Source organism: Vombatus ursinus, unplaced genomic scaffold, assembly GCF_900497805.2.
Source record: "Vombatus ursinus unplaced genomic scaffold, bare-nosed wombat genome assembly UNPS02014789.1, whole genome shotgun sequence".
Taxonomy (NCBI): domain Eukaryota; kingdom Metazoa; phylum Chordata; class Mammalia; order Diprotodontia; family Vombatidae; genus Vombatus; species Vombatus ursinus.
Window position 1 is genome coordinate 7,217,895 of NW_020954567.1, and position 25,582 is coordinate 7,243,476.

Here is a 25,582-nt window from a genome sequence, read left to right on the forward strand (position 1 = left end):
ATTTGAATGGAGTACTCTTCTTAAATGTCTACTCTATCTGTGGCAGCCAATGGGAAAGTCAGGCTCTCTCCCACCTGATCCAATGAGTAATTAAGAGAGTTAAAAAAAAAATCCCGAACCCTTAACATGTTAGTGGTGTATTCTTCGGACTTCAAGGGGCATCCGACTAAGAGATCAAGGCAGAGCAAGGGGCACAACCTGACCAGCTGGCCAGCTGCTTCAGCTTGGGGTTGATCAGTAGAAGTAGGCGAGGAAGGAGTTGGAGGTGTGAGGCTGCCCAAAGAAGTTGGTGAAGAGCAAAGCCACCATGAGCGACCAGGGTTGTAAGAATGCCAATGACTGCACGGTTTCCCGCCTGCTTAATGTGGTGGAAAGTGAGCTCCAGGCAGGGAGGGAGAAAGGGGACCCCACAGAAAAGCAGCTTCAGATAATCCTGGAGGATGCAGCCCTTTGGCAGAGATTCAAAGAAGTCACTAACGAAATGATCGTGACCAAGAATGGCAGGTGAGTTGATCTCTGCCATGCCCCGGCTGGGCTGGGAATTAAAATATACCTTGAATATTGAACAGGGTGCATGCAGCCTTTCAAATGGGAACAGCGTGTGAGCTGATTAAACACGGTCATGAGAATTGTATCAAAGTGTCCCCCTTTACCTCCCCCACCCCAGCCCCAAGCTAACATAATTAATTTCTTAGGCAGCATTGCAGAAACCTGGGAGAAGACAGTAGTCTGAGTAGTTAGTCACCTGTTTGAGCTGGGTTGAGTAGGTTTGGAGAAATTGGACAGGACTGTCTATATTAGAAAGATATATTATATTATTCACAGCCCTGGGCAAATTGCTGGGAGTCTTAGAAAAAAAAAACTATTCCTTTTCAATACACTCTGAGCAACCTGTAATGTTCTGGTTGAGAGAGAGTTGATTAGATGTAAGCTGAAAGTCAGCTGGGTATCGAACCTGGAATGTTATCGTCTGAGCGAGGCAAGCTTGTTAGCATTTTCTGACTTCCTAAGAATGGATAGAAAGAACAAGATGAGTTATTCTTGCATCTACTTCTACTGTGTGTTTTAGGTAAGTGTTCATCAGAGTTACTTGGGATGGTGTGTGTTCTTCGAGAGGGTATGGTTCTTGTAATATTTGACCAAATTCTAAAATGCCAAATTGTATCAGGTAACAGGTTTGGAAACAGACCTTTATGGTGTGGTCCAAGAAAGACCCATTGATTCTTGGATTCTGTCAAAACCAGTCCTTACAGGGAATTTCAAGCGAATAAGAAGCTTTCACCTCATGGAGATGAAAGCATTATGAAAACAAATAACTAGCTTGTTCAAATGGCAAAATTGGCATCCATTTTTTAGCTGATGACCCGTAGGTGTACCTATGGACTTGAGAGCCTCAGATATGAGGAAGCATCTGTGTCTGCAAGAGTTTTGGCAGTTTTTGGGGTCAAGAAGAGAGACAGAGAGCAGAGACACAGAGAGAGAGAGAGGTAGTGTTGGCGAACAGAAAAATTAAAGTCAACTAAATATCCAATAGGCTGCTTTTCCTTGAGTGAGATACCTACATTTTTGGCTTTTGCTTTATATTATATGTATGTATGTATGTGTGTGTATATATATATATATATATATATGTTTATTTATGTAGGTACTTGTGTATATATAAATAAAATAATTTCTTCCTTGTGCCCCAGTGGAATTTTGGAACTCAAATATTATTTGTGACATGAAGGTACTTCCTAAGGGAAAGGAATGAGCCACCTTTGCCAATGGGAAAAATGCAATCTGGGCAGAAGGAACAACAGTCAGGTGTTTAATTTTATATTTTTGCTCTCTATACATGGTTAGAAATTTCACTGACTCTCTTCCCTTATGTAACTATTGGATTATTTTAAACATTTGTGTTTCAGTTAAGTTTCTCTTTGTTGATCTGTGTTCATACACTGTGTTCACTGCCTCAGACATTTACTAGCTGTGTGTCTTTGGGTAAATCTAGTAATATTTCTCAAGCCTCAATTTTCTGATCTGTAAAATACAAGGTTGTGAGGATCAAATGAAATAACAAATGTAACTTTTTGTTTTCCCTTGTTGGAAAGAAATGGAAATCTCTTTTTGAATCTGTAAGGTTTTTATTCTAATGGTGTCGACCTCTGCTTTCCCCCGGCATTATATATAGAACCTGACAAAAACTACAAATATTATATCTTTTGATCTTCACACCATCCCTGTGAGGTTGTCATTCAAATAATGATGATGATGATGACAATGATGACAACTAGCATTTATGTAGCACTTTAAGATTTGCAAAATGCTTTGCAAATATTTCATTTTATTCTCATCTATCAGTCACGATCAGTCCAGTTTTACCTATGAGGAAACTGAGACTCAAAGACATTTGAATGATGACCAAGGTCCTATAGATGATCCAAGATGTCAAATCCTAGTCTTTAAATTCCAAATATTTCTGGGGTACCTCCACTGCCTGGGTCTCACAGAGGAAAAGAACTGTTAATTCGTATGTTTCAGCAGAGAATGAATAACAATACTTCACAAACTACTAAAAATAATTTAAATGTTAAATTCTCTGCTGGCATAAACTTTTTCTATTGATCTATGTCAACAGGTCTCTGGCGAGTCTGTTTTCTTGTGGCCTCTGCTCTTTCTTTCTTCCTCCTATCAATTATGTCCTTTTCTCTTTCTATCTCTCTTCATATCCTTTCAGGTCAGGGCTTTGGTAGATAGATGGGTTCCTGTGGCCTTTTCTATCAATAGGATTTATGTGATTAATTGCATATAGCTAGCATTTATATAGCACTTAGATTTGTTGTTGAGTCATTTCAGTCATGTTTGACTCTCCTTGACCTCATTTGGAGTTTTCTTGGCAAAGATACTGGAATGGTTTGCCATTTCCTTCTCTAGCTCATTTTATAGATGAGGAAACTGAGGCAAACAGGGTTAAATGCTTGCCCAGGGTCACACAGCTAGGAAGTTATCTGTGGTTAGATTTGAACTCAGAAAGATGAGTCTTCCTGGTTCCCGGCCCAGTGCTCTATTCACTGTATTGCCTAGCTACCCTTAAGGTTTGCAAATCACTTTTTCAAAAATGATCTCATTTTATCCCCATAATAAACCTGGGAGGCAGATGCTATTATTATCCTCGTTTTGTGGATGAGGAAACTGAGGCTAAAGGAGGGTAAGTGACTTGCCCAGGATTACACAGTTCATAAGTGTCTGCAGTTGAATTTGAACTTAAGGTCCTCCTGACTCCTGATGAAAGTGGGAAAAAAAATCAACTTCAGGAATCTAGGTGGCTCAGTGGATAGAGTGCTGGACCTGGAGTCAGGAAGACCTGAGTTCAAATATGGCCTTAGACAACAGCTGTGCAATCCTGGGCAAGTCACTTAATTTCTGCCTCAGTTTCCTCATATATAAAATAAGGCTAATAATAGATCCTACTTTGCAGGGCTGTTGTAAGTATCAAATGAATTAATATTTATCAAATGCTTTCAGAGCCTTGAAGTTCTATATAAATGCTAGTTATTATTGTTGATATTACTTCCTTAAAGTAGATGATCTTTTTGACTCATGAATGGGCAAATTTGATTCCGTAGTGAAATAAGGGTCAATTTGACTCAGAGACTGAAAAAGTCAAACTTTGCTGCTCCTGGGCTATTGGTTTCTAATCCTAGTTTCGGGATCCTTGGCAATTTACTTTACTCTTCCATGTCTATTTTCTCACTTGCTACAATGGGATAATGCCCTTCTTCCAGTATAGCATGTAAGGAATAGAATAGGGATAGGGACTAGACCTGTAATTGAATTAGTTTAGGTAATTTCCAGGTGGGCAAACTCAACCTTCCCATGTAGGCTGGCACCTTCTCTAAATTTATAATCTTGGAGAGCTGCTTGGAGTCCTGGGAAGTTAAATGACTACTCCAGAGTGTATTTCAGAAGCGGCACTTGCCCCAGGTGTTCCTGGCTTGTAGGCAGGCTCTTCAACCAGTGATTTTCTTTTCTATGAGGAATAACTAATTAAAACAATTATAAAGTGCTAGGCAAATGAAAGAAAACAGCCCCTTGGTATAGAGGGAAGAGCACTGGTTTGGGAGATAGAAGAGCTGGGTCAGAGTCCTGATTCTAGCTTATGGCCCTATGCAAGTCACTCACCTTTCCAAGCACCATTTTATTCACCTGTCAACTGGATGAAGTCATATTTGTACTCCCTCCTTCCTTCTAGATGTTGTTGGGATGAAAGGGCTTGTCAACCTTGAAATTTTATGTAAAGATGAGTAAAGCTATGTTACATGTATTTTCTCACATGTAGGTTTTAGGGTGGTTCTTCTGAATTCCAGATGTAGTCCTTTGAGCAAGTGAGAAAGGAAAACAAATAGAATGGAAATGATTCTGGTTAAAGGGAATGCTATATCCTTTGAAATACCTGATTTCTCAGCATAAAGGTACATAAGGGGGTTCAAATGAACCAGCAATACATTGAGCCAAATATTTTAAGATCTAAATTAACCATTTTATTTTAAAATTTATTTTTAATCTTCATTTTTTGAAAAATTTGAGTTTCAAAATTTCTTCCACTCCTCCCCCACCCATTGAGAAAGCAAGCAATGTGACATCAATAATACATATGAAGTCATGCAAAATATATTTCCATATTAGCCATGTTGCAAAAAAAAATAAAATAAAAAAAGAAGCATAATGAAAGTGAAAAAAGTCATCTTCAATCTGCACTCAGAGTTTGTCAGTTCTCTCTGTGAGTGGATAACATTTTTCATAATGGGTCCTTTTGGAATGGGTCTTGAATCATTGTTTTGATCAAAGTTGTTGTTCAATTATGTCCAACTCTCTGTGACCCCATTTGGGGTTTTCTTGGTGAAGATACTGGAGTGGTCTGCCATTTCCTTCTCCAGCTCATTTTACAGATGAGGAAACTGAGGTAAACAGGGTGTCTTGCCCAGGGTCACATAGCTGCTAAGTGTCTGAGGCCAGATTTGAACTCATCTTCCTAACTCTAAGCCCAGTGTTCTATCTAGTGTGCCACCTGGCTGCTTGATCGTAGTAGCTAAGTCTTTCACAATTGATCACTATTACAATATTGCTCTTACTGAAAATTAGGCATTTTATAACAGGTTTTCACCAATCCATTGGCTGCCCGAGGCAAACTATTAAATGAATTTAATCCAATTCAACAAACATTTACTACTGTGTGAGAGGGAGCTGTAACCTGGTAGGGAGAGAGCAAGTCTCTCATTACCCGTGGACAGTTTGAAAAAAGAATATTGTGGCTTTTCCTTGAAGTGTGGTACAGTTTGATTGGCTTTAGAGAAAATTCACAAATGGAACTGAAAGAATAGAAGGTATAATAATAAATATTTATATAGTTCTTTAAGGTTTGCAAGTTACTTTACAAATATTATCTCATTTGATTCTCACTATAACCTTGTGAGATAGGTGTTATTATTATCACCTCCATTTTACAGATGAGGATACACACAGAGGATAAGTGACTTTCTCAGGAAGACAATAAATGTCTAAGGATGGATTTGAGCTCAGTCTTCCCAATTCCAACTCAGCACTCTCTCTACTTTGCCACCTAGTGGTCTTAGGTTGTTACTTAACCTAAGGTTATGTCTAGTAAGAATTAGAGCTGATACTCCCGACCAAATCTTTTTTGAGTCCAAAGTCTAGTGCTCTTCACTATCAATATTCTTTTTTTTAATTCAATTTTCGTTTTCTATTTAAAATTCTTTCCTTCTCATCTCCCCCCCACCTACTGAGAAGGCAAGAAAAATGAAATGCATTACAAACGTGTATACATATGAAACAAATTTTGGCACTAGTCTTGTTAAAAAAAAAAGCAAGAAAAAAAGAAATAGAAGAAAAATATGCTTCAATCTGCACTCTGAGTCTATTAGTTCTCTTTCTGGAGGTGGATAGCACGTTTCATCATGAGTCTTTTGGAATTGTGGTTGATCATTGTGTTAATCAGAGTTACTAATTATTTCAAAGTTGTTTATCTTTACAATATTGCCATTAAAGTATAAATTGTTTTCCTGGTTCGGCTTATTTCACTTTGCCTTAGTTAATACAAGTCTTCCTAGTTTTTTCTGTAACCATCTCCTTCATTATTTTTTAGAGCACAACTTTTTAGAGTTTTCCATCACATTCATATACTATAACTTGTTCAGCCATTCTCCAAGTGATGGACATCTTAGTTTCCAAATCTTCGTTGTGTGACCTTGTGCAATTCACTTAAATTTTCTCAGCCTCAGTTTCCTCAACAGCAAAATGGAGATAATAATAGCACCTACTTTGCAGGGTTCTTGCAAGGATGAAACAGAATATTTGTAAAAAGCACTTAGCACAGTGCCTGACACAAGATAGGTATTAGAAATGCTTATTCTCTTCTTCCCTCCTCTCCCTGGGGGCACTGAGAGTTTAAATGACTTGCCCAGAGCCACACAGCCAGAGACTTGTCTTGAACCTAGTTCTTCCTGATAGACCAAATGAGGTCTATAGTCTCCTAGCTTCCTCTTACATAGTAGGTACTTTATAAATGCTTCTCATTAAACCCATCTCATAACAATGAATATAAATATGTTATAAATATATTTGTATATATGAGCCCTTTCTGTCTTTCTTTGATCTCATTGGGTTGTAGACTTAGTAGTGGTATTGTTGGGCCAAATGATATTTAAAGTCTAATAACTTTTTGGGCATAGTTCTAAATTGTTACCCAGAGTGTTTGGACTAATTCACAGTTCTACTAACAGTGCATTAGTGTATCTGTTTCCCACATCCTGCCCAGCATTTGTCATTTTCATTTTTTATGATCTTAGCTAATCTGATGGGTGTGAAGAGGTACCTTGGAGTTGTTTAAATTTGTATTTCTCTAATCGTTAGTGATTTAGAGCATTTTTTTCACATAGCTATTAATTGTTCTGATTTCTTCCTCTGAAAATTGCCTATTCATATCCTTTGACCATTTATCAATTGGTGAATGGCTTTTAGTCTTGTAAATTTGACTCAATTCTCTATATATTTTAAAAATGAGACCTTTATCAGGAAAAAAAAAACTTGTTACAAGGATATTTTCCCGTTTCCTGCTTTTCTTCTAATTTTATCTGCATTGGTTTTGTTTGCGCAAAGCTGTTTTAATTTTATGTAATCAAAATTATCCATTTTACCTACTGTGAACCTTTCTATTGTTTGGCCATGAACTCTTCCTCTATCCATAGATCTGATATGTAATTTCTCCCAGACTCCACTAGTTACTCTTTATGTCTAAATAATGTAACCATTTTGAGCTTATCTTGGTATATGATGTGAGATGCTGCCCTATACCTGGTTTCTATTTTCCAGTTTTCCCAACAGTCTTTGACAAATAGTGAGTTCTTATACCACTAGCTGGGATCTTTGGGTTTATTAAACACTATATTACTGTGCTCATTGCTTCTGTATATTGTGCACCTAATCTGTTCCACTGATCAGCCTCTCTGTTTCTTGGCTGTGCCCTGCCTGGCTCTGGGACCCAGAACTGGGTGATAGGTGACAGTGCTACAAGATGGTACTGTTCCTGTTCCTGGACTAGTTCCAAAGTCCTCTGGAATGTCTTTCTGCTTCACTGCTTCCTTCTCTGGAGCCTTATCTTGGTTCCTTTTTACTGCTAGGTGCTGGAATTTTCTTGTTCTGCCATCTCTGCCGCTTCTCTAAGTAGCCAGCCTCCACTCCAATGTCTACAGACTTTTCTGTCTTCCTAAGCTGCCTTGGGCTGGAAAAATTACTCACTGTGAGTTTTTCTTGGCTTTTCCAATCAGAATTCTACCTGGTAGATTTTCTAGGTTGTAGAGAAGGTTTGCTGGGAGAGGTAGGCAAAAATATTTCCTGTCATTCTGTAATCTTGACTCCACCTCTCCATCAATATTCTGCCTTTCTGTGCTATGGACAATCTTCAGTATTGTATGTAAACAGTCTGAAATGATCCTATTGCCAAGGGGAAAAAAGGACACTTTTTGGAGATATATGTTTCAAACACTTGACTCTGTTAGCATCAGGTAATGTTGTCGTCTTCCCTGATCTTCCTTCATTGGACCCTCGGGGAAGCTTTACTGCCCATCATGTGTCTGCCAGTAAAGAGTGTCAAGGGTTTTGGCACCTTCCCAAGCGAGCTGCCACGAGTGTGGGCCAGATATCATCCTCTTCAAGGTACAAACCTCCTTGAGGAAGCAGCGTAGGATTTTAGTACTTGAGTTGAAGGTTGGCCAGGGTATTGAGATGAATTCTCGGAAATGATGCCAGTGAAGTTCAATAACCTCAAATATTGTAGGAGCTCTGTTTCATACCAAGCCTGAGAGCTGGTCCCTTAAAGGCACCAGGCCAGCACAGAAAAGCCTACAACCTTCGCAAATACAAAAACCTGGCATTCTTTAGGGTAGCTAGAGAGCTGAGGCTCTATGTGTAAGCCGGATTAGAAGCAGCTCATTATCCAACATCTGGAGACAGGAAGAATAAAATATGGTATATTAAATGGAAGGTAACATGATAGCATTGTAAAAATATGGCACATACAAGGGAATATGAGAAGGCTTTACAGAGTGATCAAAGTACAATCAGGAAAAAAAAGACATACACACACTATATATATATATATATGTATGTATACTTACGACAACGCTATATAGGTACATACTTGAATAAATATGTACATATGTATGAATATATGTGTGTGTATATATATATGTGTGTATCTATCCATCCATCCATCTATCTTTCTATCTATTTATCTGTCTTTCTACCCATCTAATGCTTGGCTCAGAGGGACTTTCATGCAAAAGGCTCTCCTCATTGGTATAGGTTCACTGATCGCTCAGTGCTCTGTGCCTGAGTGAGGGATAAAATTGGTGAAAGTGTGAGAGAAGAAAGATATTAGTCTCCTGGCCTCCAGCTTTGAGACAGAAGTTATGCTATTCCAGACTCTCTTCAGGTCTCTTGGAAGAAGGACTCTGGGAAGAGACTGACGTAATGGAGGTGCTGGCTCTTCTACCATTGTGTACCAGGCACTGTGCTAAGTACTAGGGATACAAAGAAAGTAAAAAATGGTCCCTGCCCTCAAGAAGCTTACAATCTAATGGGGGGGGAGATGGCAGGTAAACAACTACGTACAGACAAGATATATACATACAGATAAGATAGATACAGGATAACTTAAGATAGATCTAGAAGGGGACGTATAACAAAAGCTTTTTTTAGATTTGTTTGTTAATTTATTTGGTTCTATCTTGTTAAAGGAAGGATTTTATGTACTACGTTACTCCTTATTTTTTATGGTTATTTGATTATTTGTTAATGTTAATGGCTATTAAGTTTCTAATAAAAAAGTGGCTCATTGTAGACCAGGGCCATGTCAGTTCTTTAGCCATAAAACACACTAGTGCCTGGAGAGAATTTGAATATAGGATTTTATTCCTGATTTTTGTTCCCTTTGCATGAATTGGAAACAATGAGGTTTGCCCTGTTTTCCCCCGGCTCCTGTGAGCCCCTGGATTTTGTGAAGAATTTTGGGATAATGTTGACAATGAACCCACCAAGGAAGAAGATGCCTTTGGATTTGATTTTGAAAAGATGTTCTTTTTCTCCTGCCGCTGAGGAGGTAGACATGGGTCTTAGGCTGTGTGTTCCCAGCCTTGTCCTCCTACCCTTCCGCTACAACTAGACAGATGAGATTAATGTGAGGAAGGGAGGCTTTTTGATATCTCCGGTCTTGGCACAGATTTTGGAGGAAATTTCTGTTTCTCACAGGCTGTCTTTCTTTGACATCAATCTGACTGCCCTGGGTGAGAAGAAACAGAACACATGTAGAAGAGTTTGAGTTCTGTTGTGTGACAAGTTACTTGATCTTTCCTCTTCTCATTTAATTAGAGTAGTTTGAAGCTCAGAGATGATGTTGTCCCTAGCACCTTTCAGTTGGCTATATTTCATCTTTGTCCATTCATTCAGTCTTTATTGGGCAGCTAGAACAGTGTTCAGCAGTACCGTATTAGGGATTAGGGGGAGTTCTGGGAAGAAATGCAACTAGGTTGGGGTGAGTGAGGCTTTGTCCAGGGTGCCAAATTTTGAGGGTGCTAATAGCATTTAAAATCCTTCAGCAACACAGAAACAGGCAAGTTTAGCACCTAATCATCATGAAGAATTATTTAAAACAGGACGATATCAAATGACCTGCTTCCTCTCCCGGTGGCTTGTACTCTGGCCTGATCTGAACTTGCTTCCCCCAAGGGTCTCCCATATAGCATGATCATGTTGTCCTAGTTTGAACATATGATTCATAGCACATTTTATACTACCCGCCTGGATGTGATTTATGTTGCCCTGGTCACAAAAATTGCATGTTAAAGTCTTTGGGAGACAGTGGGGTATAGTGGAAATAATATTAACTAGATACAAAGGACCTGGGTTCAAATCCCATCTCTATTACTTATTACCTGTGTGACCTTGGGCAAGTAACTTTACCTCTCTGGGCCTCAGTTTCTTCAGCAATAAAATGAGATGGTTGGATTGGATAAGATCTGATCTCCCCAAGATCTCTCTGAGATCCCTTACAGTTCTATATCTATGCCACTATCATCTATTTTCTTTTTCTTTTCTTTTTTTTTTTTTTGCCTAGCCAATGGGGTTAAGTGACTTGCCCCGGGTCTATCTTCTATTTTCAAGTCAAGTCAGCAAACATTGATTAAGTGCTTATTACAAGAGAAGTCATTTCAGAAGTCATTTCTTTCAAGTAACTTTCTGTTCAGTTGGAAAAAGAGTCATATACACTCCCATCCTTTATCTCTCCAACTTCACCTGTATCATTCTGGGGTTTTTTTTTTTTAAGGCAATCAAGGTTAAGTGAGTTGCCCAGAGTCACACAGCTAGTAAGTGTCTGAGGCTGGATTTGAACTCAGGTCCTCCTTGACTCTAAAGCCGGTGCTTTATCCACTGCACCACCAAGTTTCCCTCTATGTCATTCTTAATCACAGTATATGATCTTGTTCAAATAATAGCTTCTCTATGAAGCCTTTTCTGCATCTCTTAGTCAGAAATGATCTTTCCCTCCTCTGAACTTATTAAAGGCTACTGTTAGTGAAGCCCAGACAAGGGTTGGTTTAGATCTAAGGGTATGATGTAAAATACTGTTCAATGATATTTGCAATTAGGTCATTAACATCTTTAGCAATGCCTTAGTTTAAGAATGTAATATTCGAAACCATGCTATCTCAAGGACACAGCATGGATGGAAGTAATGGGGTCCTAGGCACTTTGAACTCTCCAGACAAAATAGGAGAAAGATAGCTGCAAAAAGACCCCGGGAATGCAGAACCAAGATACTCAGAGGATGGACTGGATCACTGATGTTCAGGCAGTAAGATGGTTACCAGGACAACACAGGACAACTCCCCCTCCCCCTTACCCCCGCCCCATCTTCCCTCCCAGTGGAGCTGGGACTGTTTGTGAAAGGTTATGCAAATCACAGTAAAAAAAATAAATCAGAGATATAATAGGATGGAAGTGACATTTGGGAGAGGTGAAGGAGGAACAACTCTAGTTGAAGCAGACCCTTATTAGCTGTGTAACCCTGGGCAAGTCTCTTAACTTCTTACCCTCTGCCTTTCCTCATCTGTACAATGGGGAATAATAAATAGCGCATATCTAGGATTATTATCTAGGATAATAACTCATATATATCATAGGATTTCTATGAGGAACAAATGAGATAACATTTATGACTCTGAATGTTAGCTATTACAATCATTAATGATGATTATGAGATTTTGTGTCCAAAGGGGAAGTTAGCTTGAACTTTTTTATGCTTATTCATAAAGCTTTCAGCCACAGTTATACAGTTTTAATAAAATATGTAGGCAATTCCAGCTTTCTTCTGAATTATTCTCTGATCTTGCCACCGGGACCATGGAACAATCAGAATTACTGTAGCACACTGCACTTTCATAATCTACTATAGCTAGGTGGTGCCTTAGACATAGAGTCAGGATAACTTGAGTTCAAATCTACCTTCAGATACTTACTAGATGTGTGACCCTAAGCAAGTGACTTAACCTCTATTTGCCTCAGTTTCCTCATCTGTGAAATAGGGATAATAATAGCACCTAACTCCCAGGGTTTCTTTAAGGATAAAATAAGATAATATTTGTAAAGCACTTTGCAAATCTTAAAGTGTTATATCAGTTAGTCAATAAACATTTAAGTGCACTGTGCTAAGTACTGGGGATGAATAGGAATCAAAAGACAGTCTCTGACTTCGAGGAGCTCATGATCTATGGGGGAGATACAGTACTTCTCCTGATCCTAGCTTCTTCAGTGCTGTTAAAGGTGACCCCTAAGACCTCAGTATTCTGCCAGTGAAGCTATCATGGAACATTAGGATTTTAGAGCAGTTCTATTTGCAGGGGGCTAAAGGGGCCGGGGAAAGATGCATGGTGAGCGTATGTAGACTGCAGCATGCCGCCAACTAAGACTCATGAAGGAGGAGGAGCATAAAGGACCTCATGTATGATCTGGTCATGAGGTGGTCTGGTCATGCTACAAGAGTGGAGTGTAACGCTTGAGCAGCAATTGGTAAAAGTGAAATAGCCAGAGATTCAGAGCAAAATTTCTAGCATATTGGGCACATCCTTGTTAGAGGATTGATGAAGGGACAGAGACAAGAAGTTCACAGGATAAGAAGGCATGGATGGGCTGCTATTTGTGCCAGTGGACTCCTTACTGGATTTACCATATTATAGGTGAGGAAACTGAGGCTCATAGAGAATGGGACTTATATAAAGTTATCCATTTTTAGAAAATATCAGAGCCTGCTGCACAGTCCCTGGTACAAAGTAGATGCTTAAAAAAAGTTTGAAAAAAAAAGTTTGCCTTGCACTGACTTCTGACTTTATCTAGAACCTTCCCCTTTATTCTTATCTTCTCTCTGTCTCTGTCTCTCTGTTTCTCTCTCTCTGTATGTATATATCATATTGTCTTTTAAAAATGGATTTTTATTGATATTTAAAATTTTTACTTTGCTTTTATTTTCCCTGCATCTCTCCTCTTCTCTTGAGAGAGCCATCCATCCCTTATAACAAAGTTTTTGGGAAAAAAAAGAGGAAAAAAAAGAGAAAAGTATTTAACAGAACCATTTGATATATTGAAAAAAAATCTGACATTATATATATTGTTCCACACCTGCGGACTCCCCATCTCCACAGGAATTGGGGGGGGGGAGTATAATATGCTGTCTATTCTCCCTTACCAGGCTAGATTCTCTGTGAGGGTAGAACTGTGTTGTCCTTTTCTTTGGTGAAGAGGGTCCATGTTAAACAACATAATGATAGAATCTTAGAGTTTGGGAGGGACCTTAGGAATCATAAAGTTCAATTGTGCACAGTAACAGCAATATTGTACAATGATCAACCGTGAATGACTTAGCTGTTCTCAGAAATACAATGATCTGAGACAATTCTGAAGGACTCATGATGAAAAATGTTCCCTACTTCCAGAGAAAAAACTGATGGAGTTTGAATGCAGATGAAAGCATACTTCTTTTTAACTTTTTAAATTTTTCTTGGGGTTTTTTTTGGGTCTGTATTTTCTTTCACAACATGAGTAATATGGAAATATGTTTTGTATGACTGTACATGTATAACCTATATCAAATTACTTGCCTTCTCAGTGAGGGGAGAAGAAAGGGAGGGAGGACAAGAATTTGGAACTTAAAGTTTAAAAAAGAATGTAAAATTATTTTTAAATGTAATTGGGGAAAAATAAAATATTAACGTTGAAAATAAAACAAAATTTAAAAAGAATATGTGTATATATATATATATGAATCATACAGTTCAGACTCCTATCCAATGTATGGATCCTTTCTATAATACTTCTGAAAAAATGATTATTTATTCTTTACCTGATATGGGGCACAGGGCCATCACCAGCCATCTTGACTCATGTCTTTCCACTGGACTCTGATGACTCTGTGGTAGAGAGGAGGCTGGTAACTTTGCACAGCCCTACCTCACTTAAATCCAATTCACTTGCAAGTCAAGACATCACCCCCTGATGTCATTGGTCTTCTCCAAGAATGAAAGATGAATAACAACAACAATAATAATGTGGGGTTCACTACCACCAGGGGCAGCCCCTTTCATTGTTGGACAACTCCATTTATTAGAAAATTCCTCTTTATGTTGAGCAAAAATCTGTCTTCATTTTCTATCCAGTAGTCCTACTACTGTCCTCTAGAAGAACAGTGTCCAACTCAAACAGAAGTAGACCCCCTGTGGGCTGCATATTAACTTGGAAAACCATGATATTACCTATGTTGTATTTTTATTTATTTTGTTAAACATTTCCCAATTACATTTTAATCTGGTTTGGTCCACATTCAGGAATTGGCCTACTGGCCATGAGTTTGACACCCCTGCTGTAGAGCTGAATAGAGTAAGTCAAAGCTATCTTTCACCTGACAGTCATTCAAATACTTTTTGAATACTGGTTATGTTCCTCCTTAGTCTTTTCTTTTCCAGAATAATTAGTTGTGAGGATGTTGAAGGAGGTATCTGAAGAAGGGATAGATTCAAAAGGTGTAGGAAAGAAATCTTAGGCCTTGTTAATGTTGAATTAAGGCAACCAAGTTCATTTTATCAACTACTGACTTAATTGCCTGCTTTCCTAACTATATCGATTTCTTGTGAGAATATTCTGTAAATTCACATAGGGAATCATTGCTAAGTGTTTATTACTAGGGAATAGGCACCATTTTGAAAAAGGTATTTTACAGTAGATCACATCTTTACCATTACACAATTGATAGATTTGGAGAATATAAGGTCCTAGCATCCTTATTGTTTGTTGAGCATTAAAAAAAAAAAGGTATTTGATTTGGTAGAGCAAAATGCTGCCTAAAAGACTCCTCCAGAAAGGTATCTCCCTTGTATCCATTAACATTATTTGAGATTCTTTGAAGGAAATAATAACAGTGATAACCCTGCTTAACTCTGGAGGAAACATCTTGAGGTACATATGCCTTTCCTGGGTCTCCTCCAAGTGTACCATGGATGAAGTTACCCATTCTGCTCAGTCCTGGTCACCTGAGTCCATCCCTGTTAAATCATTTGTGTCTTTGCAGAGACAAACTTTCTAAACACAAAGTTGTTTTTATAACCATAGTGGGAAGTGAGAATAGGAAAGGAAACTTTCGGGTTCTTATGTTAAACCTTCCCTGTAGATTACTAATGTTGGACTTTCCCTTTCAAGTTCAACATGGATCTCAGGCTTCTGGGCGAGATCTTTCCCTGGGGCTTCTCCTCTTCCTCCATTGGATAGGTGTACAGTGACCCTAATAGTTCGGGCTGTTCCTCTCCATGTCTACAATATCATATACCACAGACCGGCTTTTATTTGTCTTGATTTGGGCCACTGTATAATTGCTAGGTGGCATTATAACAGTTTAGAAAATTATGACAAGAATATGAAGTCATCAGCTCTAATAAGCCTTTAGCTTTAAATAAATGTAACCAGCTCTTGTGTCAGAGGCTCCTTTCTGGCATGAGTACACGTTGTGGACATCTCACTTCTCTGGCTTGTCACACTCCCTCCCCCCCAGGTAGAACATGAGGTTGTTAGTGTCTGGCACTTGCCAAAGTATAGCCACTAGCTCCCCTTACAAGCACTCAGGTTCAAAAGACTCAAAGTATGGAAAAATCTTATTTCCATTAAAAAGAACTTAAGTCTGAATCATAAAGAGTTGAGACATTCCCATTGGATTATTTTTGCATCCAGAGATACATATGCTTTGTAACTTATTGAACTAATCTAGCTGACACTTTTGCAAAGGAAGAAGATGGAGATTGCTCCTTCATATCCATCCTACCCTCTAAGACTCATTTCTCTATGGCAAGTTGCTTCTTGGAAGGTCTTTCCAGGCATTATTGGTGGCATTCCATTCTTTTCCACTGGTAGCTCCTCTCACAGTCTGGCTCCAGAGTCCCTTTCTAGCCTCATTGTATTTCCCTTCACATACTTGGTAAAAAGTCCACAGTGATTTTCTTGCTGCCTCTCGCTCATGGCGCTCCACCTCTCATATTTGTTCCTTTGCTGTTTCCCCATGCCTGGAATATGCCGTCTTCTCATCTTTACCTCTTAGATGCTAGTGAATACTAAACTGGATGGGAATTTGGAATATTCAGCCTCTTAGGTCCCTTCCAATTTAACACGGAATGACTTTGATTCTAAGAGAGAGACCAGAAACTTGAAAGTCTACCTCAATGGACTTCAGATAGTGAGACAGAGATTGAGAGTCTTCTCTGTGGATGTCACCAGTGTTGCTGGGGATTCGTTGTTAAGCATGGTCTCATGTATGTTTCAGTAGAATAGGCTTCCACAGTTTGCACTGCAATTCAGTTCAATGAACACTGAGCATTCTCTGTGTGAAGAACTTTCTTAGTCACTGAAGGTAAAGGGGAAGTTGTTGTTGCTTAGTTGTTTTTCAATCATATCCGACTCTTCATTACCCCTTTTGGGGTTTTCTTAGCAAAGATACTAGAATGATTTGCCATTTCTTTTTTCAGCTCATTTTTACAGATAAGGAAACTGAAGTAATTGGGGTTAAGTGACTTGCCTAGGGTCACACAGCTAGTAAATGTGTGAGGCTGGATTTGAACTCAGAAAGATGAGTCTTTCTGCCTTCAGGCCCAGTGATCTATGTAATGAGCAGCATGACATATTCCCTATTCTGAAGAAGCTCAAATTCTAGTAAGGGACATAAGGCCAATTCAACTCCCTTCAACAAACATGCCAAGCACTGTGTGTGCAACGTGGGTGAGAAGACATTAAAATGGGTAGGACAGTCTTCTTAGAGTATAAGTACTAAAATCCATACCTGTGCTAGAAAGCCTCATGCCCTAGTATCTCTTCACTGGGTAAAAATCTAGAGGCAGGAGAAGGATTGCTGAATTTGGCATTAAAGACCTTGATCTGAATTCCAACTCCATCAGTTACTACCTTGGGCAAGTTATTTACCTGTCTAGGAGTCAAGTTTCCTCATCTGTAAAAAACGAGAGGTTGGATCAGATGACATCTAAGGTCTCTCCCAACCTATGATCCAGAGCACATGCCCCGTGCCCTTATTTTCTATGTTGGTAAGGTTTTCCAGGGCTTGTGACCAAGACTCACTTCATGGCATTTTTCAATGACACTTGGCCATATTTCTCCCCTGAATCACACTAACTTATCCTCCTCAGGATTGATTTAGACCATGTAATATCTGAGGACTTAGAGATTTATCTCTTGGCCCCTCTGCTGTTTCAAGGGATTCAAAAGACAACAAAAGAAATATCGCTAGCTTTTAAAAAGTTCCGTTTTTCCATCTAAATTTCAAACTACTTGTGTACAGCCAAGTGTCAGATCTAAATTATTTTATCCTTAAGGGCTGCTAGGTGGCGCCATAGTGCATAGAACGCTGGGTTTGGAGTCAGAAAGGCTTGCTATCAAATCCGGTCTCAGACACTTCCTAGCTGTGTGACCTGGCCAAGTCATTTAACCGCTGCCTGCCTCAGTTTCCTCTTCTGTAAAGTGGGGATAATAATAGCATATACCTTGCAGGGTTGTTGTGAAGATCAAATGAGATAATAATTGTAAAACACTAAGCATAGTGCCTGGCACATAGTGAATGTTATATAAAGGTTTAGCTGTTATTATGACCACTAAATGTAGCCGAAGGAGAGGCAGCTAGACAGAAGTTCTGGTCTTAGAGTCATGAAGATTGGGGCCATTTGCATTTGGCTGTGTGACACCAGGCAAATGACAACTTCTCCTTGCCCTAGGCAGCTGTCTAAGGTTCAGACATTCTGCATAAGTGGAAGGAATTTCCACACTGGAAGTTTTCTGCACTGAAAAAAATCACAAGATGGGTCTAAAAAAAAGAAAATTGGTCAAGTGTATTTATGTATTTATAGTATTTATGTATACTATTTGTTATAGCTGAATAAGAAGTTACTTTACATATTGTTTCTCTTTTCTTTTCCCCTATTTTTTTTTTGTTATGTTGTTACAGTTATTTTATGAGCCAATCATTCTCATGTTGTTTGGGGAAAATACTTTTTTTCCTAGTTTTTTTATTTTGACTTGATGATTGTTCATTTTTTGTCAAATTCGCTCTTTACTACTATATTTGCTACTTTCTCAGCTTATAGCCAATATGCCTTTTATATTTCCTGAATTCAGTTCTTAGTTTATGATGTTACATCCTTGTTACATTTCCTAAAAGCAAAATAAGTTGTTGGTAGTTGTGTCTGATTTTCTTGAATTGGTTTGCCATTTCCTTCTCTAGTTCATTTTACAGATGAGGAAACTAAGGTAAACAGGATTAAGTGATTTGCCCAGTCACATAGCTACTATGTGTCTGAGGTCAAATTCGAACTCTGGCCTTCTTGATTCCATGCCCTCACTCTATCCACTGCATTACCTAACTACTCTATAAACAAATAGTATAAATGGCTTATTTTTATATCTTAAAGTATAAATTAAAATTTTAAGTAAATAAAATAAAGTAAAATAACAGAAATAAAGTAAGTAAAATAACAGAACAAGAAGCCTGTTTTTCATTTAAAAAGCACTGTTAGCAGTCTAAAAGAAATATATATTTTTAGCTTGATTCCATGGTTTAAAAAACAAAAATAATTTTGTAGATCCTCCCCAAAGACATGATACCTGCTAGAACTTCTGACTCAGGGCAGCAAGATGTGGGAATGAGCATGGTTTAACAAGTCACAGCCCTGAGTTCTAGTCTGCTTCTAGTGGTGTGGCTCTGAGCAAGTTTCTAACCCCTCCATTTCCCCATCTTTAAAATGAGTGGGTTGAATTAGATCAGAGGTGTCAAACGGCCCATTTAGCACACCTTTCCCAAGTGTGGCCAGAATCAGATTAAAATGTAATTGGGCAATAGTTAACAAAAAACATAAAAATACAATAAACATAGAAGGTATTATTTTAAAGCTAAGTCAATATGGGAGTGCAGGGATCCTTATGTAGGATTTTGTGGTCCCTATTTCTATTTGAGTTTGATACCACTGGATTAGATTTCCTCCAGCTCTAAATCTATGAACCCATAAAGTTCCTTCTTTCTGTAACATTTTATGTTTTTCTGTTCTCTTGAAGACGCATGTTTCCTGTCTTGAAGATCAGTGTAACTGGGTTGGATCCCAACGCCATGTACTCCTTCCTGCTAGACTTCACCCCGACTGACAGTCACCGGTGGAAATATGTAAATGGTGAATGGGTGCCAGCGGGCAAGCCAGAAGCCTCCAACCACAGCTGTGTCTATATCCACCCAGATTCTCCCAACTTTGGTGCCCACTGGATGAAAGCCCCCATCTCCTTCAACAAAGTGAAGCTTACCAACAAACTCAATGGAGGTGGGCAGGTAGGACTGCAGGAGTCGCGGAACAAGAAATATCAAGGGTGCATTTAGGCAATTAGAGGGACCCTCACAGGGCTCTTATTCCAAAGAAGCCAATTATTCCCTGGAGTCCAAATGTAAACAGAAATAAACAGCTCTTAATTGGTGCTTTCAGATTTTAATGGACTTTCAGATGTTAAGAGAGAGAGAGAGAGAGGGGTGTAGTGCAGTAGTTTACTTAATCATAGGGGCCTTTTCATAGTTTTGTCTTGTGTACTAAGGCTTTTATACAGGACTTCAGATGAGGGGGAAAACATTGTTTGTGAGTATTAGACTTTTGTTATTCCTCTTGTTTTTTTGTATAAGTGGCATGTTGGCAATAGGTAAGTACCTTAATAAAAAGCCGCCCCTGAATGAAATAATTACAGCCTCCACTTTGGATAATTATCAATGGAATATTCAATCAGCTTTGGTTTTCAGAAGAAGAAAAAAAAAAAGACCCTAAACAAAACATCCCTAAATCAGGAATGTTCTCTGCAAGGCTATCAAAGAGCTAGAAGATTTGTGTGTGTCTGTGTTTGAAAAGTGACTGAATAGCATCAGGTTCGTGAGGATCCATTGAGGCCATCCAATCACTTTTCAAAATGAAGGCCATGTTGTCTATTGGTGATAGAAACCTGACCAGAGAATATAGTACTTGGGGCAAAGATACAATAAAACATACTGGGGACAAGTTGGTGGCAGTCGAAAGACCTCAGACCATGGTGCATAAGGCAGTGGGCAGGTATGTATGTACACATACATGTACTTGTGTATATCCCTGTAAGGGGGAGACACAGAGAGCATCTCAGGGACTAAGCTACCTATCCTGTGGGCAGACACCCTGAGGTCATCTCTGGAGGTTGATTGGGAGCAGGGGAGGAGGCAGTATGGTTATTGTGTTGGGAAGGACGGGAAGTTACCATCTGGAAGCTATCTATTTTAATGGATTGTTCTTATTCACCAGGTGCTAAACTCAGTAGTTTCTACCTGCTAAAAGAAGTACAACTTCTATCAGCCCCTTCTAAATTTTGGCACCCTGGGACAGAGTTCCAGTTGCCCTGTCCAAGTTATGGCTCCTCTTTTTCAAGAGGAAAGCCATCCTAGTTGTTATCATCCTCTCTCTCCTCAAATTCCCTTTAATTACATCTTTTATTCCCTCTCATCCTCAATAGAAAGTAAGCTCTCTCCTACAGGTTAGAGAATACTATTTTTTTGTCTTCATTTCCCCATCATTTGGATCAGTGCTTACCTCACAGAGAGCAATAACCAAGAGATGAATAACCTTTCTTTTTTTTTTTTGTTTGAGTTTTCTTGCACAAAATGACTGATATGGAAATGTTTTATATGGTTGCATATATATAACCTATATCAGATTGCTTACGATCTCAAGGAGGGAGGGAGGGATAGAATTTGGAACTCAAAACTTTAAAAAAAGCCCAAAGAATGTTCAAAATTGTTTTTACATGTAATTGAGCAAAATAAAATGTTATTTAAAAATAAATTAAAATTAAAAAGTAAAAAATTAAATAATTTAAGAAAGAGATTAATAGATGTTTGTTGAACCCAATTCAATTTAATCTAGTTGAACTGTTCCCCTCCTCCCCACACACTTTACAAATGTGGGAAAATGAGGTTCAGGGGGGTTAATTGCTTTGCTAAAGGTCTTGAGCCAAAGTGACAGAGATCAGACTTATATCTAGGTCTCCTAACTCCCATTGAAGTATACTGTTTTCCTCCAGCTCCGTTACAGTTTCCTGACCACCAAAAATATGTGTGTGAGAGTGTGTGTTTGTGTGTGAGAGAGAGACAGAGATAGACAGAGACAGAGAGAAAGAGGGAGAGAGAGAAGGAGAGAGAGGGAGGGGGAGATGAGGAAAAAGAGAGAAAGAGACAGAGAGAGAGAGAGAGAGACAGAGAGACAGAGAGAGAGAGAAAGAGTGTTTCTTCTGGTACAGTAGAGAAATGCTGGATTTTGATTTAGGGGTCCTGGGTTCAAATCCCAGATCTGTTATTTATGAGCTTTGTGACTTTAGGCAAGTCACCTTTGTTTCCTTATCTGTAATATAATAGAGGTTAGACTAGATGACTTTTAAGGTCCCTTCCAGCCCTGAATCTTTGATTCTATTTTCTTAAACACTGATTTCTCAGGATGTAACAGATAAGGATAAGGAATAGGTATAGTGGGTCAAGCTTTAATAATAATGTTCAATGTTGATAAAGTATGCATCAATTCAACTCAACAAACATTAATTAGGCAGCCACCACGTACAAGGCATTGTGCCAACAAAAAGATAAAATGTGAAACTATTGCAGACCCCAAAGGAAGGGAATGAGCATTTATATAGCACCTACTACATGCCCAGGCTCTTTATAAATGTTACCTCATTTGATTCTCACAACCACCCTGGGAGATTAGTGCTATTATGATCTTCATTTTACCATAGAGGAAACTGAAGCAAGAGAGGTTAAATGACTTATCTAGGGTCACGCAGCTAGTAGCTGAAGCCAGATTTGAACTTAGGTTTATCCTGAATTGAGGCCTGGCACTCTATCCGCTGTACCACCTAACTGTCTCTCACCTCAAGGAGGTAAAAGTCTGACTCAGCTCCAGTGCTTTTCTTCCAATTGTGCTACAAGATAAACGTGAACCTTTAATCAAGGAAACACATTTATTAATCACTTATTATGTAATAATAACAGCTATTATAATATATAATATTACATATAATATGTAATATAATTATAATAGCTAATATAGTATTACCTACTATGTGCCAGGTACTATGCTAAGTGCTTTACAGATATTATTTCTTTTGATCCTCACAAAAGCCCTGTGAGGTAGGTGCTCTTATGATTCCTATTTTATAGTTGGAGAAACTAAGGCAGACAGAGGTTAATTGCCTGAGGTCGGATTTGAAATCAGGCCTTCCTCACTTTAAGCCCAATGCTGTACCCACTGTATCACTTAGCTGCCTTCCAGTAACTAAATTAAGAGCCTGACTTTCTCTTTCTGTGAGGAAAGCAAGTATAGTAAAATAAGTGAAATCAACATTCTTTGTACTTGTCCTTAAAAATGCTGCTACTTGCCTGAAAAGACCAGCTATTTGCAAGGCTATTTTAATTATAAAGTGCTGTGAGGAAATTGCAACTGATCACAAGTGAGACCTTCACCACCAGTGGCTTTGAATGAAAATTCCCTTCTCAATCTACTGCTATGGCAAGCTGCTATTGGTGAAGGGTATGGGTGATCCAAGGGAGGTACATGACCGAGCTTAGGCCTGGCTTTCCTTGTCCACGTCAGGCCAGTTTTTATCTCTTACTTTCCCGTTTATCTTTCTTGGCCCTCTCTCTCTTTCTCTTTTTCTTCAACAGATAATGCTGAACTCTCTGCATAAATACGAACCCCAGGTTCATGTTATTCGAGTTGGCAGTACTCACCAGATGGTGATGAATTGTTCCTTTCCTGAAACTCAGTTCATAGCTGTGACCGCCTATCAGAATGAGGAGGTAGGTGGGTTCAGTTTATTTACATGTTGGCTCCTAGTGGTGATGCTACATCATGGGGTAAAGGCACCCCTACGTTCACAAAAGCTATGATAGCTAAAGGTAAGGTCCGGCAGGTCCTACCAAGCTGGAAAGAATTTGAGCACAAGTTGCTGATAGATCATGTGTCTTTCTTGAGGAGCAGCCTCGTCAAATGAGGAAAAGTTCATCACCAGAAGAATGGCCACAAGTGATGACTTTTTCCACAATAACTGTCTATGCAAGGCTTGAGATCTGTGTCAGTGGAGGGGGTGCCCATGCCTAGGAAATCACAGGTCTTTTAATCAATAGGGTAAGCGGGTTTGTAAAATGACAATATTTCTAGATCATGCTCCAAAGCTCTTCCTTTTATTAAGGATCTGTTGGTCAAAGTCAACCTCCATTAGTGACCATATTTGCAAATCATATTGCACAGCAGTTTTCTAGCCCTGAAGCTTAGGAAATAAGTGCAGAGATGAATGAATGGGGAATCTAGATGTAGGTGCTTCTCATTCCAGTTCAGTGGCTACTTGATTTCAAGACAGGCCCTTGATTTCTGGGTTTCTTAAGAGAACACACATGTTCTCAGTCCCTTCCAAATCTTCAGCTTCCTAGAGGTCATCCGCAGCCTGGGCATCTGCCTAGTCTCAATTAAATTCACAATACATCTGTTAGACACAGTGTAGAGGAGGGGTCTGTAATCTTTTCTCGTGCCCCAGGTCCCTTTGGCAAGCAGACTGGTGAAGCCTGTTCCTCTCTCCTCAGAATAATATCTTTAAATCCTAAAAATAAAATATTTAGGATTACAAAGGAAACCAATTATATTGAAATGTAGATATCAAAATATTCTAACAAAACAAATTCACAGATTCCAGATTAAGAACTTCTGGTGTAGAGGCCTGGCCTATGTTTGTCATGATGCGAGGTTTAAAAGCAACCTGGCCCCTGTCTTCATTGTTCAACGTCCTGCGAGTGCGAATCTCTTATCCGCACAACAGCTATCCTTGTCTGGGTGTTTTTCACTCCAGTGTCTAATCACTTCTCTGCTCAGCCAAACCCAAGCAATTGCTGAGCTGGAAGCAGGGACATTTATCTACCCCCTCTCCCCCTCCCCCCAAATACAAATTATCAGGAGGTAAAAGGAAAATGAAGAGCTACCAAAACAAGTGCCCAGTGCTCACAGCTCTCTGACTCTGGAGTAAGCAGTGGGTTATTATTATTGAAAATGGTTTGTATGATCATATACCTCAATGAGGGAACAATAGAAAGGAATGATCTAGTTCCCCAGGCAGGGTCTATTAGCTCTATCTATACCACCCAGCTGCTTTCTGTCACTGTCCATCCCCAAGCCCAGATGGGGAGCTAGGCTTCCTTCCTTCCTTCCTTCCTTCCTTCCTTCCTTCCTTCCTTCCTTCCTTCCTCCCTTCTTTCTTTCTCTTTCTTTCTTTCTTTCTTTCTTTCTTTCTTTCTTTCTTTCTTTCTTTCTTTCTTTCTTTCTTTCTTTCTTTCTTTCTTTCTTTCCTTCTTTCTTTCTTTCTTTCTTCTTCCTTCCTTTTGTTTTTCTTTCTTCCTTCCTTCTTTTGTTTTTCTTTCTTTTTCTTCCTTTTTCCCTTCTTTTCTTCCTTTCTCTTTCTTTCTTTTTTCTTTTCTTCCTTCCTTCCTTCCTTCTTTTGTTTTTCTTTCTTCCTTCCTTCTTTCGCTTTTCTTCCTTCCTTCCTTCTTTTCTTTCTTTTTTTCTTTCTTTCTTTCTTTCTTTCTTCTTTCCTTCCTTCCTTACTTCCTCCCTCCCTCCCTTTCTTTCTTTCTTCCTTCCTTTCTTTCTTCCTTTCTTCCTTTCTTTCTTCTTCCTTCCTTCCTTCTTTTGTTTTTCTTCCTTCCTTACTTCCTTCTTTTGTTTTTCTTCCTTCCTTCCTTCCTTCTTTTTCTTCCTTTCTTCCTTCTTTTCTTTCTTTCTTTCTTCTTTTCTTTCTTTCTTCCTTCTTCCCTCCCTCCCTCCCTCCCTCCCTCCCTCTCTCTCTTTCTTTCTTTCTTTCTTTCTTTCTTTCTTTCTTTCTTTCTTTCTTTCTTTCTTTCTTTCTTTCTTTCTTTCTTTCTTTCTCTCTCTCTCTTTCTTTCTTTTTCCTGAAATTCAAATGTATTCAATAGATTAGGAAGTCAAGCCATTCTCTTTTCTCTGTTGTGTTTGCCAATCACACCTGCCAGTACTTCCCCTCCTTGTACCGCTAAGGTTACAGTTATGAGTCACTTTAGAGCATAAAATTGAGGTCAGCAGCATCACAAATGCCTTTAGCTAGCAGCATCAGGCTAAATTCTTTGTTCTGGGTTGGTGAGCCAGGAGCTGTGTAGTGTGATACCTCCCCCTCTCTTCTCATGCACATTCTACAGAAGGACTTTGAAAGTGAATGTATGTGTGTTTTCTATCTACCCTTCCTCGGGGATTCCTGATTGTGTGGGTCCTACTTACTAAGAGCAGGAGATGAGGATTCCAATCTTGTCTCTGTCATTAACCATCTGTGTGAACTCTCATGGGATCATAGATTTAGAAGTAGAAGGTCCTTGGAAATTATCTAATCTAGC

General features: G+C 39.0%; 1 protein-coding gene across 1 annotated transcript in view; it reads left to right on the forward strand.

Moving 5' to 3' along the window:
• Window positions 1-307: 307 nt before the first annotated feature.
• Window positions 308-25,582, forward strand: part of TBX19 (T-box 19) — a 37,119-nt gene continuing 11,844 nt past the window's right edge. The window contains exons 1-3 of the mRNA XM_027868357.1: window positions 308-504; window positions 19,201-19,465; window positions 22,856-22,990. Of these exons, the coding sequence (XP_027724158.1) occupies window positions 308-504; window positions 19,201-19,465; window positions 22,856-22,990 (597 nt within the window). The remainder of the gene's footprint in view (window positions 505-19,200; window positions 19,466-22,855; window positions 22,991-25,582) is intronic.